Source organism: Orycteropus afer, unplaced genomic scaffold (genome assembly GCF_000298275.1).
Source record: "Orycteropus afer afer isolate SDZICR_OR568_19922 unplaced genomic scaffold, OryAfe1.0 scaffold00136, whole genome shotgun sequence".
In the NCBI taxonomy this organism is placed as follows: Eukaryota; Metazoa; Chordata; class Mammalia; order Tubulidentata; family Orycteropodidae; genus Orycteropus; species Orycteropus afer.
In genome coordinates, this window is record NW_006921723.1 from 626,787 (window position 1) to 639,994 (window position 13,208).

At 49.7% G+C, this 13,208-nt stretch overlaps 1 protein-coding gene across 1 annotated transcript in view; it reads left to right on the plus strand.

Moving 5' to 3' along the window:
• Positions 1 to 4,457: 4,457 nt before the first annotated feature.
• CUNH19orf44 (chromosome unknown C19orf44 homolog) overlaps positions 4,458 to 13,208 on the plus strand; it is a 14,809-nt gene continuing 6,058 nt past the window's right edge. The window contains exons 1-4 of the mRNA XM_042781589.1: positions 4,458 to 5,204; positions 5,733 to 6,048; positions 8,694 to 8,767; positions 9,899 to 10,412. Coding sequence (XP_042637523.1) covers positions 4,458 to 5,204; positions 5,733 to 6,048; positions 8,694 to 8,767; positions 9,899 to 10,412 — 1,651 coding nt within the window. The remainder of the gene's footprint in view (positions 5,205 to 5,732; positions 6,049 to 8,693; positions 8,768 to 9,898; positions 10,413 to 13,208) is intronic.

Below are 13,208 nucleotides of genomic sequence, written 5' to 3' on the forward strand. Positions count from 1 at the left end.
TCCCGTCACCCCAAGAAGATCCCTCCCACCTCCAGCCCCAGACAACTGCTGAACTACTTTCTGTCTCTGTGGACTGGCCTGTCCAAACGGACGTTTCATAGAGATAGAATAAAAGATGTGGCCTTTGGCATCTGTCTTCTTTCCCACCAGGAGCTCTGGTGGTGCTGTGGTTAAAGCCTCGGGCTGCTAACCAAAAGGAAACCACCAGCCACTTTGTGGGAGAAAGATGTGACAGTCTATTCTGTAAAGATTTACAGCTTTGGAAACCTGTGAGACAGTTCTGCTCTATCATAAAGGTGGCTATGTGTTGGGATCAACTTGATGGCGGTGGGTTTCTTTCCCTTACCATGATGTGTTTGAGATTCATCCAGGTTGTGTGTATTGGTATCGTGTTTTTTTTTTTTTTTTTAATGGCTGAATAATATTCCACTGTATGGCTAGAGGCTGGACCACAGTTTATTTATCCATTGATCAGTTAATGAACATCTGGATTGTTTCCATTTTATGTCTATTATGACTAATAGTTATTACGAACATTTGCATATAAGTCTTTGTGTGGATATGTCTTCAGTCTACTGGAATATATACCTACGAGTGTAATTGCTGGATAATATGGTAGGTAGTTCTATGTTCAACTTTTTGAGAACCCACCAGACTCTCTTCCATTGTTCCTTTCCTATTTAAAAAATATTTTTTTGTATTCTTGGTTTACAGAGCAATTAGGTTCCTATTTAACAATTTTTATACATATTGTTCTATGTATATTGTTCTGTTTTGGAAGAAGTACAACTGGAATGCTCCTTACAAGCCCAGATAGACTTTGATCTTGTACTTTGGTCATGCTATCAGGTGAGACCAGTCCCTGAAAAAGGATATCATGCTGGGTAAAATAGATGGTCAGCAAACAAGGGCAAGACCCTTAGCAAGATGATTAACACAGTGGCTGCACCAATGGGCTTGAGCATAGCAAGGATCATGAGGGTGGCGCAGGACCAGGCAATGTTTCATTCTCTTGTACGTAGGGTCACTATAACTTGGAATTGACTGACTCAGTGGCACCAGAAAACAACTACATACATGTTGTTCAGTGACAGTGGTGACATTTTTCACAATGTCACATGTCTCCCCTTACTTTCTCATTTTTGCTTTTACATAAATGTTGACGGTTTAGTCTCATATAGATGATTCGTTCATTCCTTTTTAATGGCTGCGTAGTCTTCCACTGTCTGGATGGGTCACCTGGACCTCACCAGTTCTCTAGGGATAAGTTTAGGTTTTCACTGAGTACAGACAATGTCGTCATGTGTTTCCTGAAAATACATCTTCATTTCCCCCACTCCTTTTTTTTTGTAATTGTGAAAATATACACAACAAGATGTATGATATTTCAACCATTTCTCCAGGTACAACTCAGTGATATTGATTACATTCTTCACATTGTGTACCTATTCTCACTATCCTTTTCCAAATCATGCCACCACCATTAACATAAGCTCACTGCCCCTAAGCAGAAACATCCTTTCCCCCTCTCCTGTAACCACGAACATGTTCTGGCTTCTAGGTATTTGTTTATTTCATATAGGTGAGATCGTGCATTATTTGTCCTTTTATGATTGACTTAGTTGACTCAACATGATGTTTTGATGTTTTCTGGTTCATCCATGTCGTGGCACGTGTCCTTTATCTTTATGGCTGCGTAATAGTCCATTGTGTGGATGGACCACATTGTACTTTTCTAGTCATCTGTTGATGGACATTTGGTTGCTTCTACCTTTTGGCTCTTGTGAAAAGCGCTGCTGTGAACATGGTGCACAGGTTCCTGTTTGCGTTCCTGTCTGCACCAAGTGGGGTTGCTGGGTCATACAGTAGTTTCACGTTCAATTTTTTGAGGAACCGCCAAGCTGTTTCCCACAGTGGCTGTACCATTTTACATTCCCACCAGCAGTGATGGATGAGGTTCCAGTGCCTGTACCGCGTCACCAACACGTTTTCATTTTCTTTCTTTTTTTTTATCGTAAGTTATTCTAATGGGATGAACTGGTATTTCATTCTGGTTTTGATTTGCATCACTTGGATAGCTAATGAAAAAGGAGTTCTGGTGGCATGGTGCCTAAGGCATTTGACTGCTAACCAGAAGGTTCATGGTTCAAATCTATCAGCTGCTCCGTGGAAGGATGATGGGACAATCTACTTCCATAAAGATTTACCACCTCAGAAATCCAAAGGGGGTTGCTATGTGTTGGAATTGATTTGATGGCAGTGAGTTTGGTTTTTTTCTTTTGGTTTAATAGCTAATAAGGAGCCCTGGTGCAGTGGTTGAAGTACTCGACTGCTAACTGAAAGGTCGGTGGTTCAAACCCACCGGGTGCTCCAAGGGAGAAAGATGTAGCAGTCTGCTTCCATAAAGATTTACAGCCTTGGAAATCGTATTTTGTCAGTTCCACTCTGTCCTATAGGGTAGCTGTGAGTCACAATTAACTCCTCAACAGTGGGTGGGTGAATGGCTAATGGCATCGAGCATCTCTTCATGTGCTCATTGGCCACTGGATATCCTCTTTGGTGAAATGTCTGTTCAAGTCCTTTGCCCAATTTTTTAAATTGGGTTGTTTGTCCTTTTGTTGAAAAGTTGTAGTTTTCAAAATGTATTTTGGATATTGGACCTTTATCAATTACATGTTTCTCTGTGCACTTTTGAGAGAGTACTTGCAGGTAAATTCCTGCATAAGGGGTTGCTGGGCCCAAGGATGGGAGCTCTGGTGGTGTAGTGCTGAAGGTATTTGACTGCTAACCAGAAGGCTGGCAGTTCAAACTCACCAACCGCTCATTGGAAGAAAGGTTGAACAATCTACTTCTGTAGTATTACCACCTCGGAATCCCAAGGAGGGGTCACTATGAGTTGGATCAGACTCGATGGCAGTGAGTTTGGTTTTTTTTGGGGGGGGACCCAAGGGTCTCTGTTTGACTTTTGGGGTGCTGGATGCCAGCACTAAGGCGCTGCAGCACATATGCACCCACTCAGGCTGTGTTTTTTTAATCTTTAAAATCTTTTGAAACCTTTGTAGATCTTGCAGCGGCTAGTATGTATTACAGGGGCTCATGGGAACTCTGAGAATCTGATGCAAGTGTTCACCCTTCTCCCCAGATGTACTGCCCATGCAGTACATTGTAAATATTTTGAGGCGCAGGGTGCTGTGTCTACCTGCAAGCCTTCCCTAAGGCAGTGGTCCTATTATGTTAAGTGAAGTAAGATTTTCTGGGGCACTTGTTGAACACACATTGCATTTCAGTGTTATTGTTGTTGTTGTTATGTGCCATCGAGTCGGACCCGACTCGTAGCGACCCCTCCTTGGGTTTCCAAGGCAGTATCACTACGGAAGTAGATTGCCCCATCTTCCTTCCGGGGAGTGGCTGGTGGGTTTGAACCGTCAGCCTTCTGGTTAGCAGTCAAGTGCCTAGCTGTCGTAAACGAGCTGAGGATGCTTGGATGTAGGAGGTGGCTGGGCTTGTTGGGGCGTTTGTGCAATGTTGAGCGAGGCCAGAAGCACAGCGGTTATCAGCATGGTCTTGAGTCAGACCAGGGTTTTGAATTGGGTTCTACCACTCCCCAGCCAAGGAGCCCCGATGGCGCTATAGTTAAGTGCTTGGTTGCTAACTGGAAGGTTGGCAGTTCGAACCCACGCAGCAGCTTCGTAGGAGAAAGACTTCGTGATCTTTTCCAGTAAGATTACAGCCTAGAAAACTCAATGGGGCAGTTCTACTTAGTCACACGGGGTCACAACACTGCCCAGCCAGGTGACCTTGACTGGTAACCTACCCGCGTGAGCTTCCGTCTCCTCAGCTTCTTTTGTATGGCAGGGAGGACAGTAACCAACTCCCAGGAGCACTGTGAGGATGAGATGAGGTGTTCCATAGCACTGAGCAGCAGGCCAGCTCACCAGCCCCAGAGGTGCCACCTCTTGTGTTGATGAGTTTTGTTTAACACTTGGCGTTGAATGGAGCTCAGTTAGTGGTGGTTGTGTTGTTAGCTGCCGTGGGGTCAGCCATGACTCATGGTGACCTCACACACAGTGGAGCAAACTCTGCCCAGTCCTGTGCCATCCCCACAGTCGGTGTGGACTGGCCTGTTGTGCTTCACAGAGTAGGTTTTCTTTGGCTGATTTTCAGAAGCCTATTGCCAGGCCTTTCTTCGTGGTCCCTCTTAGTCTGGAAGCTCTGCTGAAACCTGTTCAGCATCATAGCAACACGCCAGCCTCCACTAATAGATAGGCGGTGGCAGGGACTGAAGCTGAGAATCTAGTCATTCTTCTCATTGTCACTTAGCTGGAAGGGAAGGTGGCCAAGGCCCAACTGCAAAGGGGGCTGTGACCCTACCTGGCGGTGGGCACCTTTGGGAGAACTTAATGCACAGCACAAATAGAGCTGTTCCCACCATAAGTCACCTCTCTTTCCACCTTAGAATGGCTTCAGCAAGAAAGGCCAGCTGCTCTGTGCATGACATGTTTGGTGACTTCAGTGATATTTCCTTAGAAGATTCAAAAGTGGAAGCAATCAGAAACTTACAGATCAGCAGGAGTCTAACCAAAATAACAGCCAGTCAGAGCAGGTTCCTGAAAAGAAACCAAATGCTGGGTGAGAGACGCCTCTTTCTGAAAGAGAGCCCTGGCCTGGAGGGTGGGCCTAGGCCTTCCTCAGGTTGGCCCCTGACTACCACCTCCCAGACCCGGACGAACGCCGCATTCCTGAAGCTGGCCCAGATAGAGACCAAGATCAGGAACCGCCAGGCACAGAGGGGTTTGTCTGATGTGGAGTCTGACCCAAAGACCTCTGATGCCAGCCTTCCAGAGGGGGCTGATCAGGTCCCCACCAGGTGTGCAGCGGAAACTCCGTGGAACACAGACTCTCCCCAGGAACGTGTGCGTGAAAACTCCACCACTGATAGCCGGAAGGGCAGCAGGTTCCTCAAGAAGAAAGAGCCACCCGCTGAAAATATGCCCCGTGGAGCACGTTTAGGGAAAGAACGGAACTTTCCAACACCCAAGCAGAAAAAACCTGCTAGAACATTTGACTCTCCAGACAGTGATGAAGAGGAAATGAAGGAGTTACTGGGAAGCTTGGTGGAGTCTTCTGGAGAAAAAGAAACACACAGGAACCAGGGTTTCACCAGCACTAATGTCAGTGACAAAGAACAAGTGGAACTCTTCTTGGTAAGTTTTAATTTCTATTTGTTTTTAACAAAACTTTTGCATTTGCCACCTTCATCTCCTAGACAGGATCCCCACTGCCGTCGAGCGTGTGTCAGAGTAGAATTGCTCCCCGGGGCCTTCAGTGGCTGATCTTCAGAATTAGATTGCCAGGCCTTTCTTCCAAGGCTCCTCTGGGTGGACTTGAACCACCAACCTTTCAGTTAGCAGCTGAGTGCCTTAACCCTTTGCCTCTAATTTAGAAACTGTGACATGTGTTAGTATCTGAAAGTAAAGTGATACTTTTGATTGTGGATTTATTTCCAATATAGGAAATAATTGCGATGTTTTTCCAGTCCCAACATTTTGTTATCTAAGTGCTATAGCTCAACCTCCAGAAATGACAGGAGAAGAGAAAAAGGGGATGCAGAGGGGAAAAAACAATCACTGAGGCAATGGTCACACACCCCATGAGCCCCAGGTCTACTTATGGCTTGATAAGGACTTGATCATCCTGCATTTGTAATTTTCTCTCTTTTATCTCCATCAAAGTCGGATCAGATCCCAGCTTGGCCACAAGATCTGTCTCTACCCAGGCCCAAGCCATTCCAGAAGCCACGTCCACCAGCCACACGATCAGTCAGCGGGACTGCTCCCCGCTTCAGTTCAAGAACATCCTCCCCACAGATCCCTGGTGCTGGTGGCCCAACCTCTCACACGTCAGTGCTCTCGGTCACAGGCACCTCATCCAGGTCAGGGCTTCCAAATATGGGGCGCCCCAAGCCCCTGTCCTCCCCCAGAAGGAGCAAGAGTGAGGCTAGGCCCTCAGAGGAGTCACTTTCTGAAACCACTGATGACAGCAGGAATGGTAAGCCACATTCTTGTGCACAGAGTGTGGGGGAAGGGGCACAGAGGTTGCAGGGTGCTGCTGTGAGAGGGCATGCTGGCCTTGTCACCTCCTGGTTCATTAGTCTCCTTCCCTGGTTGAGGGGACAGGTCAGATTTTTTTTCTGCCCATAAAATATTCATCTACTAACCCTGACCTGGGGGAGCTCTGGTAGCATAGTGCCTAAGGCACTTGACTGCTAACCAGAAGGCTGGTGGTTCAAACCCACCAGCTATTCCTTGAAAGAAAGGTTGAGCAATCTACTTCCGTAGTGATACCAGCCTCAGAAACCCAAGGAGGGGTCGCTATGAGTCAGGGCTGACTCGACAGTGCATAACAACAATAAATGCCCTGACCAATTATAGGGCATTAATCTCAAAAAAGGAGTGGTGTAAATGGTTATGCCCTCAACTACGAACCAAAAGGTCAACAGTTCAAACCTACCCAGGAGTTCCTCAGAAGACAGGCCTGGTGACCTGCTTCCTAAAGGTCATAGCCCTGAAAACCCTGTGGAACTCTGCATACATGGGGTTTCCAGGAGTCAGAATTGACTCAGCAGCAATGAGTTTGGTTTTGGAAATATTTTTTTGTAACCTGAAAAAAGCCCTTTTCAGTTTTTCTTTTAGTAGTCTCCTTTTTAAATTTGGAAAAGGTAACTTAACTCTCTAATTAGTCAAGATTAAAATATTTCTTACTATTTAGACGTTATGACTAAGGAGCCCTGGTCCTGTAAATGGTTACATGCTCAGCTGTTAACTGAAAGGTTGGTGGTTTAAACCCATCCAGTGGCTCTGCGGGAGAAAGGCCTGACGACCTGCTTCTCTAAAGGTCATTGGTTGTTGTCTGCTGTCAAGTGGATTCTGACTCGTAGTGACCCAGTAGGACAGAGTACAACTGCCCCATGGGGTTTCTAAGGCTGTAATTTTTGTGGTAGCAGAAGACTGCTATATCTTTCTCCCACAGAGCAGCTGGTGGGTTTGAACTGCCAATCTTTGGGTTAGCAGCCAAGTGCTTAACCACCATGCAACCAGGCCACCTTTTTCTGTAAAGATAACAGCCTAGAAAACCTTAAGGAGCAGTTCTCTCTGCACACACGGGTTGTCCTCCTCGGCCACCACTGCCCAGAGTGGGGAGTCTAGAATCTTCCCCGCAGCTTTGGCCCTGGCTGGGCAGGGAGATAACCCAGAGGCTTCATCTGCTCAGCATGAAGCCCCATGAACTGTATTGACAATCGCAGATGGAACAGGTCCACAGTGAGGGGAATTTTGGCCTGGGTCTTAAGACGGCAGCAGAACCAAGAGACCAATGAGAGATGACAGTGGTGGGCTTCTTGGCCCACTGAGTGAGGTAGGTGGCTCTAGTGGCCATGCCAACCCACAGCATGAGAAACTGACTGCCTTTGGGCAGGAGGCTTGGTGGCAGAGTGGGATGCCTCCTGCACTTTACGGCAGAACTGAAGGAGCTTTGTCACACTTGCCTGAGCAGGGCACAGGCTGGGCTCAGGGCCGAGAGAGCAGGCTTGTCCTGAGGGGGCTGAGAGGAGCCTGTCCTCAGGACCGGAGAGTAGCTGAGAGCTGTCCGCTGAAGAAGGGAGACTGCCTCCAAGCTTCCTGATTCTCATCCTGATCTGTAACCTGCTACTTCCCCAATAAACCCCATGCCTGTGAATATGGTCTGTGAGTTCTGTGTGGCCATTGCAACGAATTACTGAACCCAGCTGGTGTCAGCGTTGGAAAAAAAGGTTGGAGGGCAAAAGCATGTCTGACTTCCGCCTCAGAGGGCTCAGCCTTGGGCTGATACTGATGGTAATTCTCTCTCCCTTGTGAAGTTAGACCAGGCGACTGATGACTGACAGTGCCGGGCAGACACTTTTATAGGGACAGACAGCTGTAGGCAGCACTCAGCTGACTTTCCCAAGTGAGTAGCTTGCCCTTTTCAGACAGACTCCTCTCTTCTGCATGCCACCTCTGGGAGCTCCCTCCCCATCCCTGCACCCGGGGCTGTGGATCACCTTGGCCTCCTTCCAGGCATCAGCTGTGCTCAGGCCATCCTGGCTCATGTGCCTGCCTTGGGGAGGAGGGCAAGGAAGCCTCTGTGGGCTATGAGGCCCCGAGTCCTGTAGGTCTCCCTGTCCTACAGCTCCTGCTTCTGAGGGTGATGAATGACCGCAGGCAGTAGAATCCCCTGCGGAAGGCCTCACCCTGCCCTCACGCAGCACTCATCTTAGGTCTCAGTGGCTTGGAACCGGCTTTCAGTGAACACTCAAGCAGCTCTGAGCCCATGTCCACCACAGTCCCCAGGACCTCCAGATGCCCCACACTTCCCTGTCCCCCTCTCCCAGGCCAAACCCAGTACCCCAGGAACTTATCACCACACTTCCTACTGCCTCTGTGACCATCTGTTTGTGTAAATGACATTTTATTAGCACACAGTCCCGCCTGCTCATGAGCTTCTGTTTGTAGCTGTGGTTGCACTCTGCAGGGTCGAGCAGACACTGCCTGGAAATCTTGACCCTCTGGTGCTTTACAGAGAAAGTGTGCTGGCCCCTGGTTCTCTCCATCCCCTGTGCCTACGGCTCAGGGAGTGAGTACGTGAACAACGTCATCACACTCATTTTTTCACTGCAGATTTCAGAATCAATCTCCTGTCCCTTGATGACTTGGCTCCAGCCGTCAGTGAGAAGTCAGAGCTGGATCAGGAAGTGAGTACAGTGAACTATCAATTACAGATGGCTTTGGGGAAATGCCTGCTTCATCTAGGGCAGGGGTCAAGTCAGTCTCAACGGGGGTGATTCTGCCCCCCAGGACACTGGGCAACGTCTGGGGACATTTTTGGTTATCACAACCAGGAGAGGGGGTATTACTGGCATCTGGTGGGTGGAGGTCAGGGAGGCTACTCAACAGTCTACAGTGCACAGGATGGCTCCACCTCAGAGAATGATCGGGGACCAAATATGAACAGTGTTGAGGCTGAGAGACACCCTATCTGTTATCTATCTGTTTATCTATCTGTCATCTAACTATTCCCTCTAAAAAAACCCACTGCCATTGAGTCAGTTTCTACGCATAGCAACCCTAGAGGACAAAGTAGCACTGCCCCATAGAGTTTGCAAGGCTGAAAATCTTTACGGAAATAGACCACCTCATCTTTCTGTCACAGAGGAGCTCATGGGTTTGAACCACTGACCTTTTGGTTACAGTTGGCTGCTTTAACCACTGTGCCACCAGAGCTCCTTATCTGTTCATTCTTGTGGTTCTCAGCTGGGGTTGACTTTGCCCCCAGGGGAGACATTTTTGGCTGTCACCACTGCTGGCATCAAGTGAGCGGAGGCCAGGGAGGCTGGTCAGCACCCTGCAGTGCCCAGAACGGCCCCTCCACAGAGAATGATCCAGCCCAGACGTCAGCAGTGCCAAGGGGGAGAAACCCTGCCTTAGGTGATGCACCATCACCTGGTTGATTAGCTTACCCCACATGGCACTCCCTAAAGCGTGTCCAGCGGCGATTGTGCCCGCACACACTCCTCCAAGGGTGCTGCCAGGGTTCTTGCATGTTGGTAACCCCATACTGTCGGGTGCACGCTTCGTAATATACTTCAACAGGTCTTGTCCGTGCCCTGCCTCATTGTGCATGGCGCCACTGTGGTCATGTGATATATGTGCCAAGAGGGTTCTACGGGCCTGTCCACGATTGACCCCTCCTACCCACACCTCACAGGGGCCCTGTGCCCTCGCCCCTGCTGGGACCAGCAGGTGTCCTGTCCTGCAGGCGCTGTGATAATTGAGTGGCTGCTGGTGTAGAGTGCTGTCATTCCTGCTGCCATTCTCCGTTTCAGGGAGAAGGTGCTCAGCAGGAAAAGCGGTCCAGCCTACGCTCATGGGCAGAAGCCCCCAACAGGCAGGGGTCACCAAGATGCACCCAGGCCCGGAGTATGGCATCCTCAGACAGCGAGGAGGGTCCCCCTACAGAGAGCATGGTCTATGAGAGTCTGAACACCAAGTGGGGGGCTACATCCAGCCAGCTGCCACTGTCCCGAGACACCTCTGCAAGCACTGTGAGCTTGGCATCCTCGGCCAGCCAAGAAGGCCTCCCCACTGTGAGCCCAGCCTACTCGGATGACTTTGAGGCATCACCAGGCCTGACCGCCTCCGGGCCCACAGGCTGCTCTGAGGAGTCTCTTGACAGGACGTTGGAAGCCCTTTCGGAATTCTCTTTGAGTCAGGAAAGGGACCGTACCCCACAAACCCCCAAGGCCAGCAGAAAGTGGGGCCGACATGTGACGAGAGTGATCGTGAAGGAGTCAGCCGTGCAGACCTCCGATCCTGCCTTCACCTACCGGTGGGCCGAGGGTGAGCAAGGCCAGCCTGGGGCTGGGGAGGCATTGGGAGGGCAGCTGGGAAGGGTGTTCCAGGTGCCATTCATGGCCCCTTCCGAGCACTGAAAGGGGCTCTGGTTCAGGAGCTCTGGGCTTTCCTCATTAACTAGCTCAGTGGGCCTTTGTACCCCATTTCCTTGCCCAAGGAAGGGCCTCTGCACTGGTGTTTCTCAGCCTTTTTTGCTCTAAAACATATAGAAAAGGCTGACAATCAAAGATTAGGGTACTCTAGGGTGACTCTGATCTCAGGGGACATTTGTGATTGTCACAACTGGGAGGAGGGTGCTACTGGCATCGAGTGGGTAGAAGCCAGGGATGCCGCTCAACACCTTACAGTGCACAGGATGGCCCCACCACAGAGAATGTTCCAGAACTAAACATAACAGTTCAGTGACTGGGGAGACCTGGATGAGGGGAAATGAGCAGTGTTGAGTGTTGAATGACCTAACCAGCTGGGGACCTGTGTACACCACAGGTCCAAGACATCCCAAAAGACATCCCAAAGCTGAACCCCTGGCCCCCTGACCTCCCTGGCAGCTGCCTGGGGTCCTGGTGCATGGGGCCTGTGCAGGGTGCCCCTTTGGCTTGGTTGACAGTTTGATGACTCCTAGCTCGTACCTCTTGCCATCAAGTCAATTCCAACTCATAGCAACCCCCATTGGGTTTCCAAAGTGGTGAATCTTCACAGAAGTAGATTGTCCCATCTGCCTTCCACAGAGCAGCTAGTGGGTTTGAACCACCAACCTTCCGGTTATCAGTCAAATGCCTTAGGCACCGTGCCACCAGAGCTCCTTGGGCAGGAAGAACAAAGATGTCACTTTGAAGACTAAGGTGAGCCTGATTCAAGTCATGGTGTTTTCAATCTTCTCATGTGCATGTGAGAGCTGGATAATGAACAAGGAAAACCACAGAAGAATTGATACATTTGAATTGTGGCATTGATGAAGAATGCTGAATGTATGAAAGATTGCTAGAAGAACAAACAAATCTGTCTTGGAGGAAGTACAGCCAGAGTGCTCCTTATAAATGAAGATGGCGAGACTTCATCTTGGGCATGTTATCAGGAGGGCCCAGTCCCTAGGGAAGGATATCATGCTTGGTGAGCAGAGGGTCAGTGGAAAGGAGGAAGACACTCAAGGAGATAGAGTGACACGAGGGACTCAGGCACAGCAAGGATTGTGAGGCTGGCGCAGGATCCGGCAGTGTGTCCTTCTGTTCTGCATGAGGTTGCTGTGTGTTACGACTGCCTCGATGGCACCTAACCACCACGTCTCTGGGGAGTGCTGCTTAGCACTTGAGGCCAGCAGCCCCACGCTTGCTTCCCTGTGGGCCGGCTCTGATGTTCCCAGCCTTGTTGGTCCAGCAGAGTCCCTGGCGCCAGCTCTGTGTTAGGACATGGTGGCCAAGGACACTTCTCTCTCTGCACCCTCACGGGCCCCTGCAAGCATTCCCTCAGCCCAGCTGCATCCTGGTCATTCCAGATGGCGGACCTCGAGTTTTCATCACCCTTCTTGCTCTCCTTACCTGATGGACATCCGCAGAGGGGACAGGATGTGGTCACAGACTCTGGAAGGTCTCAGTGTTCTAGACTGCTATAACAGAAATACCACAAGTGATGGCTTTAACGAACAGACATTTATGTTCTCATAGTGCAGGAAGCCAGAAGTCCAGATTCAGGGCCCCCAGAGGGGGCGTTCTCTGTCTGCTCTGGGGGAAAAGTCTTGTCTGTCTGCAATTTCTGTTCCTTGGTGGTCTCCACGTGGCATCTCCACTTCTGTTTGCTGTGTGTCTCTGTGCTGCTCCTTAGAACTCAGGTTAGGTCCTTAGAACTCAGGTTAGAACTCATGCCCTGCACTGGTGCGGCCTCAGTAACCTGACAAAGAACCCTGTTCCCAAACCAGATCACATCCACAGGTACAGAGTTCTAACATATTTTGGGGGATATAATTGAGTCCCTAACAGGGGGATAAAAGCCAGGAACCCGGACAGAAGAGCACTCAGCCCCAGGGTTACAGGTGAGGAGAGACAACTCAGGGACGCCCAAAGTAGCAGGCCGGAAGAGCAGGAGAAAGGGGATTAAAAGCCAGGAAGCCAGAGAGAGAGCAATCAGCCGAAGGGATTAGGTGAGGAGAGGAAACTCAGGCCCGCCCAGAGTAGCAGGCTGGAAGAGCAGGAGGAAGAGGATAAAAGCCAGGAACCCGCACATAGGAGCAGTCAGCCCCAGGGACAACTCGGGGATGCCCAAAGCAGCAGGCCAGAAGAGCCAGAGAAAGGGGATTAAAAGCCAGGAAGCCAGACAGAGGAACAGTCAGCCACAGGGACCCAGGTGGGGGTGATAACGAGAGGTCTCCAACAGCAAGACAAACTTGTCTGTCGGTTTGTCCTACTGTGGTGACATGCAGACGTGAGTTTTGAGGCTTAGCCTCTGGTGTTTAAAACCCAGCGAGATGCACCTGGTGCACAGGTAACAGCCCAGCTTATAGACTGAGACAGACTAGGAAGAAGGAAGAGGCCGTCCACTTCTCAAAGAATTGGCCAGGGAAAACCTTATGAATAGCAAAGAAACAGTTTGGTACATTACCGTGCACCTTTAGGAACAGTCCGTTTAGGCTAAAAGGCTCTCAAAATAGGAATGGGAAAGAGCTGCAACATCTGAGTAAACCCAGCCTTACTCATATGGAAAAGAAAGCTTTCGAGACCTTCATTTGCTGATGTGGCACCACTCAAATTGAAGAGAAACAGCCGCAGACATCCATTAATCATCGGAACA